The sequence below is a fragment of the Silurus meridionalis genome, chromosome 27, assembly GCF_014805685.1.
Source record: "Silurus meridionalis isolate SWU-2019-XX chromosome 27, ASM1480568v1, whole genome shotgun sequence".
Classification (NCBI taxonomy): domain Eukaryota; kingdom Metazoa; phylum Chordata; class Actinopteri; order Siluriformes; family Siluridae; genus Silurus; species Silurus meridionalis.
The window spans coordinates 575001-582500 of NC_060910.1; the positions used below are offsets into that span (position 1 = coordinate 575001).

A 7500-nucleotide genomic window follows, 5' to 3' on the forward strand; every position below is an offset into this window, starting at 1 on the left:
TGTATGTGAGTGTGTGTGTGAGTGTGTGTGTGTGTGTGTGTGTGTGTGTGTGAGAGTGTGTGTGAGAGAGAATGCGTGTGTGTGAGTGTGTGAGAGTGTGTGTGAGTGTGAGAATGCGTGTGTGAGAATGTGTGTGTGAGAGTGTGTGTGTGTGAGTGTGTGTGAGAGTGTGTGTGAGAGTGTGTGAGAGAGTGTGTGTGAGAGAGTGTGAGTGAGAGTGTGTGAGAGTGCGTGTGTGAGAGAGTGCGTGTGTGAGAGTGTGTGTGTGAGAGTGCGTGTGTGACAGAGTGTGTGTGAGTGTGTGTGAGTGTGTGTGTGTGTGTGTGTGAGTGTGTGTGTGTGAGAGAGTGCGTGTGTGAGAGTGTGTGTGAGAGAGTGTGAGTGTGTGTGAGCGTGTGTGTGAGAGTGTGTGAGAGAGTGCGTGTGTGAGAGAGTGCGTGTGAGAGAGTGCGTGAGAGTGTGTGTGTGTGAGTGTGTGTGTGAGAGAGTGTGTTTGAGAGTGTGTTTGAGAGTGTGTGAGTGTGTGAGAGTGTGTGTGAGTGTGTGAGAGTGTGTGTGTGAGTGTGTGTGTGTGAGAGTGTGTGTGAGAGAGTGTGTGTGAGAGTGTGTGAGAGGTGTGTGAGAGTGTGTGTGAGAGTGTGTGTGAGAGTGTGAGAGTGTGTGAGTGTGTGTGTGTGTGTGAGAGTGTGTGTGAGAGGTGTGTGTGTGTGTGTGTGTGTGAGTGTGTGTGAGAGTGTGTGTGAGAGTGTGTGTGTGTGTGTGTGTGAGAGTGTGTGTGAGAGTGTGTGTGAGAGAGGTGTGAGTGTGTGTGTGAGTGTGTGTGAGGTGTGTGAGTGTGTGTGTGAGTGTGTGAGTGTGAGAGTGTGAGTGTGTGTGTGAGAGGCGTGTGTGTGTGAGAGTGTGTGTGAGTGTGTGAGAAACTCAATCGTAGCTTCTTACTCTGCTCTGGTTCACTCTTCCTGTACACGAAGTAGATCACGTCTCCATTCTGCAGTAAGTAACTCTGTTTCTTCACCAGTTTGGACATGTTTATTACTGTCCCGTTAGTGCTGAGTAAACACACACACACACACACACACACACACACACACACACACACACACACAGTTGTATTCCCCTGTACAGCACTACAGTACTCTGATGGTCAGCTTCTCCTGTGTCTCACCTGGTGTCCTCGAGCCACACCTGTCCTGACTCCTGATCCTGTGTGATCTTACAGTGATCACCTGAGACTAATTTATTAGCAGGAAACGACAGATCACATCCTGCAAAATAAATAATAAATAAATAAATAAACACCATTTATTTGTATTATTATTTAAAATCAATCCACTGTACTTCTGTACCTCCTCCACAAACACATTATTAATTATTAACATAATTCCACACTGTAATTAATATAAATAATAATAAAAAGGGCCACCGTTAATACATCGTTTATAAGTCATTGTGCTGAAAGAGTTATAGATTTATAATACAACCTCAATTTCATAAAAGTTGGGACACTGTAAAATGTAAATAAAACAAAATTCAATGATTTGCTAATCTCATTAACCCATATTTTATTTACATTCAATCATAGAAAACATGTCAAATGGTTAAAGTGAGGGAAAAAGAGGAAGAGTCTCTCAGAAGTAAAGATGGGCGGAGCTTCAAAAATCTGTGAAAGACTGCGTCTACAAACTCTGGAGCAATTTCAGAATAATGTTCCTCAACATCAAACTACAAACGATTGAATCTCTCATCATTTACAGAACAAAATATCAAAAGTTTCAAAGAGTCTGGAGAAATCTCTGTGCACAAGGACATGGGTGAAAATGAATATTGGATGGCCGTGATCTTCGGGCCCTCAGGGGCCACTGCATTTAAAACAGACATGATTCTGTAATGGAATCACTGCATGGGCTCATTATCACCTCCAGAAATGATTGTCGTGAACACAGTTTGCCACGTGATCCACTAATGCAGGTTAAATCTCTATCATGGAAAGAAGAAGGCATGTGTGAACATGATCCAGAAACACCACCATCCTCTCTGGCCAAAATTCATTTAAACTGTACTGAGGCAAAATGGAAAACTGTTCTGTGGTCAGACAAATCCATTTTTTTTATAGAAACCATGGACACCATGTCCTCTGTACTAAAGAGGAGAGGGACCATCTGGCTTGTTATCAGCACTCAGTTCAAAAAGCTTCATCTCTGATGGTATGGGAGTGTATTAGAGCCTGTGGAATGGACAGCTTGTACATTTGGAAAGGTTTCATCAATGCTAAACAGTAAAAACATCTTTTTCAGTGAAGGCCTTATATATATTTGAGCCAGACAATACTAACTGCCTACTACTTCTATTACAACAGCATGAATTCATGGTAGAAGAGTCCTTCTGCTGAACTGGTCTGCATGCAGTTTAGATATTTCACATTTGGTGCATCATGAAACAAAAAACACAACAAAGAAAACCCAGATCTGTTGAGCAACTAGAATCCTATAACACAACATTCCTCTCCCAAAACTTCAGTCACTCAGTAATTAGAAGGAAATCCTGCCCAGTGTCAGTGAAAATTAATATCAGCTGCTTCAGTCCAAACTAATGACCTGTATAAAGGTGTCACACAAAAAACCATCTCATGATGGGTAAAAACAAAGCTCTCTCAAGACCTTCACAATCTTATTGTTGCAAAACATACTGATGGCATTGGTTACAGAAGAATTTCTAAACCTCTAAATGTTCCAGTGAGCACTGCTGGGGCCATAATCCAGAAGTGGAAAGAACATTTCACCAGAAACCGGCCATGACCAGGTGCTCCTCACAAGATTTCTGACAGAGGAGTGAAAAGAATATTAGAAGAGCTGTCCAAGAGCCAAGGACCACTTGTGGAGAGCATCACACCTGGAATTAGCAGGTACCATTTTTTCCAAAGAAAACAATAAGTAATGCTCTGAACCTGTCCTGTGTGCATGCTCACCACGCAAGTCTCCACTGCTGAAGATCAAGCCTGTGAAATACTGGGAGAATGAAGTCTGGTCAGATAAAATCAAATTGAACTCTCTGGATGTCATAATACACCCCATTTTTGTAGAGAACAAACAGCACTGCACATCAGCCCAAAAACATCTGACCAGTGAAGTGTGGAGGTGAGAACATCATGGTGTGGGGCTGTTTTTCATCATACGGTACCGATGAACTTCATCTAATTGAAGGAAGGATGAATGGAAAAATGTACCGAGACATTCTTGATAATGATGATTCAGGATGATGAAGATGAATTGAGGGAAGACATTTCAGCAAGGTGATGATCCCAAACACACAGCTGAGGAAACTCTCAACTAGTTTCAGAGAAAGAAAATAAAGCTGCTAGAATGTTCTAGCCAATCACCTTCCTCAAATCCCTTTAAAGATCTACAGAGAGAACTAAAGATCAGAGTTTATAAAAGAGGCCACAGAACCTTCAAGATTTGACGAGTGTTTGTGTAGAAGAATGGGTTAAAATCAACCCTGAGCAATGCGTGAAACCAGTTTCTCCATACAGGAGGCGTCTCGAAGCCGTCATTACCAACAAAAGCGGGGTGTTTAACACCCCGCCCACTGCCCCACCCCTGTGTCATTGCTCATTATTACACAACTTCATTTATGGACATCTGTGGTGTGATTCCTTTGTGTGGATTTGTGATTTCTTACCAACATCTATTAATATCAATCCCACCTTTATTAATATATTTACTGAGAAATATGGTGACGTGTTAAATACTTATTTTACCCACTGTGTGTGTGTGTGTGTGTGTGTGTGTGTGTGTGTGTGTGTGTGTGTGTGTGTGTGTGTGTGTATATATATATATATATATATATATATATATATATATATATATATATATATATATATATATATATATATATATATATAGAGAGAGAGAGAGAGAGAGAGAGAGAGAGAGAGAGAGAGAGAGAGAGAGAGAGAGAGAGAGAGAGAGAGAGGGAGAGTGTAAATAGGATGGTAAATCAGGAGCAGATGTATGGATAGAGGTGAATAAGAGCTCACAGCAGGCTGGGAATCAGACATTAAAGTGCTTTAGGAGCAGACCGACACAAAACCCTACTTAATATTCGACACGCATGAGCTCTATACTCTGCTTTTGTCACGGGCGCTGGGGTTTCTCTACATCAGCACTAAAGAGGGCTTTGTGTGCTGAATAAAGCCCAGACACCGCTACAGAGACGTGAGAGCCTGGTGGGGGAGGAAACCCAGGATCATCAGAGTTTGTCAGAAAAGCTCAGGAACATAAAAAAAAAAAGCTTGTAGAATATGGAAAAGTCTGATACGATTCAGTGTTCACATCAAAGCTGTTATGATGGACGAGTGTGATGAAGCGGTGATGCAGTGTGATGTGGAAGACTGACTGCTCGATATGTGGTGCAGTAAATATATAGGATGTGGTGGGGTAATAGTGATCATGTTATGGTGTGGTAGAAGGGTAGAATTAAGAAAATAGGAGAGTAATAGTGCAGAGGGATGCAGTGGGGCAGTAATAGTGCAGTGGGATGCAGTGGGGCAGTAATAGTGCAGTGTGATGCAGTGGGGCAGTAATAGTGCAGTGTGACGCAGGGGGGCAGTAATAGTGCAGTGTGACGCAGTGGGGCAGTAATAGTGCAGTGTGATGTGTGATGCAGTGGGGCAGTAATAGTGCAGTGTGATGCAGTGGAGCAGTGATAGTGCAGCGGGGCAGTGATAGTGCAGTATGATGCAGCGGGGCAGTGATAGTGCAGTAATAGTGCAGTGTGATGCAGTGGGCAGTAATAGTGCAGTGTGATGCAGCCGGGCAGTGATAGTGCAGTGTGATGCAGCGGGGCAGTGATAGTGCAGTAATAGTGCAGTGTGATGCAGAGGGGCAGTAATAGTGCAGTGTGATGCAGCGGGGCAGTAATAGTGCAGTGTGATGCAGCGGGGCAGTAATAGTGCAGTGTGATGCAGTGGAGCAGTGATAGTGCAGTGGGGCAGTGATAGTGCAGTATGATGCAGTGGGGCAGTGATAGTGCAGTATGATGCAGTGGGGCAGTAATAGTGCAGTGTGATGCAGTGGGGCAGTAATAGTGCAGTGTGATGCAGTGGGGCAGTAATAGTGCAGTGTGATGCAGTGGAGCAGTGATAGTGCATGGGGGCAGTGATAGTGCAGTATGATGCAGTGGGGCAGTGATAGTGCAGTATGATGCAGTGGGGCAGTAATAGTGCAGTGATGCAGTGGGGCAGTAATGGTGCAGTGTGATGCAGTGGGGCAGTAATAGTGCAGTGTGATGCAGTGGGGCAGTGATAGTGCAGTATGATGCGGCAGGGCAGTAATTGTGTAGTGTGAACTAGTGGGGCAGTAATAGTACAGTGTGATGCAGTGGGGCAGTGATAGTACAGTATGATGCAGCAGGGCAGTAATTGTGTAGTGTGAACTAGTGGGGCAGTAATAGTGCAGTGGTAGATGATGATGATGATGATGATGATGATGATGATGATGATGATGATAATGATGATGATGATAATGATGGTAATAGTACCACACTCACCTTTCCTCCGGCCCACTGTACACTCTTTATTAATGAGTAACAGAGAGTGTGGATTCTGTGGACGATTCGACTCGTATCAGTTTGCCCCATGCATTCTCCTGCCCCATGCTCACACCACCGCATGTTCTCTCCATCCTTCTCTTTCTTCTCTCCCTCCGTCTCTATGCTTCAACTCATCTGCAGCACAAAGACATCACATTACTCAAACACCACACTAAAACACTCCTCACACTGTACAGTAGGATCTACCCCCAGACAGAAATAATACCCCATCACTCGAGGGAATCTGTACAGGAGACTACCCTGATCAGGGTGAAGAGTGGATTGTGATTGGTTGGAAGTTCACAAGTGAATTTAGAGCATTAAAAACGCAGGTAGTTTGTGTTTGTCGGTGTTCTAAATGAATGCGCTGCTTATAAACACCTGTAACCATAGTAACATCCAGTTCAGTGTAATATACAATGGTGAATACAGTAACTTAAATAAATAAATAACAAGATGAAATTGATGAAAGTTTGGAAGTAATCGTTCATTTAACATCCGATCAGCTCCTAATTCTAAGGTAAGTTTGAGACAATAATAAAAAAGCGTACTGAGGTTTATATATGCATGTGTGTGTATATATTTATATTTATTAGGGCTGTCAATCAATTTAAACATTTAATTGTGATTACTTAATCACACATTTGTATCTGCTAGAAAAGAAAAGATATTTGCTCTGACCCAGTCGTCTAGACGTCACAATTTATCAAACTCGCTCAAATCCTTACACGTGCCCATTTTTCCTGCTTCTAACATCAACCTTTAGGAGAAAATGTTCACCTGCTGCCTGATAAATAAATCCACCCACTAACACGTGCCATGATGAAGATCATCAGTGTTCTTCACTTCACCACTCACAACGTTATGATGTTATAATATCAATGATTAGTATTATTAAAGAGCTCATTTCAGGTTCAATACTTAGTAACACATCAGACACGTCTGATACACTCCATACACACTCAATCCTCCTAAATATCCAAATCAGATCGTTAACGTAATCTCACATCTGATCCAGAAATCTGTTTTAGGTTGTGTGTGTAAAGTGACACAAAACATAAATAATCTGATACACACATACAGTACATGGAAATCAGACTGGCTCTGAGATCAGACTGCATTCAGAATAATAATAATAATAATAATAACAATATTGTTAATTATAGAATTACTAAATAAATAAATAAATAAAACTAAATAAGAAACTTATAAATGAAACAAAGTAAAATAATTCGTATTATTCTGATTTTATTTTTAAATAGTAAACTTTGGGAAAATATTTACATCTTATTAATAAATAATTATTTAAATTAACAATATTTATTCTGCACTTTTCATGTTAATATGTGAAACAGGCTGAATTATAAAATAAAATAAATATTTCTTTTAAACCAAAGTGTAAATATATTGTTGTTGTTGTTGTTGTTGTTGTTGATTATAAACTGGTAAATAGTCAGTGCTAGTTAGCTCTGAAGTTCTCACAGCTGAACACTTTTAATAAATAAACAGTATAAACTCGTTTCTGTAGAGGGTTTAACTGTAAATATTTTAAAGAATTCTCATCATATCATATCATATCACACACACACACACACACACACACACACACACACATATATATATGCGCTCGTGCTAATCTGCTAGCGTACATTCAAACAGTGTTTCCTGTTAGCGTGCTAATGCTAATGCTATCAGAAGAAGTGAAGGCTTTTACACACGAACTAAATATTAACACACAACAACAAGATTATTTATAACGCGTTATTAATAAGTGTTCATATTGTGAAACTTTACCTTTTATCTTTAATTTGTGTAATATAATCCACTTCCGGTTCAGTGTTGAGGGAAAGCGCTGCTGACTGTCCACATACAGAAATAAAACTTCAATACAGGAAAGAGTTGAACTTCCGG

The 7500-nt window shown here is 41.0% G+C and overlaps 1 protein-coding gene across 1 annotated transcript in view; it reads right to left on the reverse strand.

Annotated features, from left to right (window-relative positions):
- chfr (checkpoint with forkhead and ring finger domains, E3 ubiquitin protein ligase) overlaps positions 1 to 7500 on the reverse strand; it is a 33544-nt gene that overhangs the window by 8084 nt on the left and 17960 nt on the right. Inside the window, 5 exon segments of the mRNA XM_046841442.1 lie at positions 940 to 1049; positions 1166 to 1265; positions 5548 to 5590; positions 5592 to 5724; positions 7384 to 7500. The exon segment at positions 7384 to 7500 is cut by the window's right edge and continues 101 nt beyond it. Of these exon segments, the coding sequence (XP_046697398.1) occupies positions 940 to 1049; positions 1166 to 1265; positions 5548 to 5590; positions 5592 to 5681 (343 nt within the window). The 5' untranslated portion in view covers positions 5682 to 5724; positions 7384 to 7500.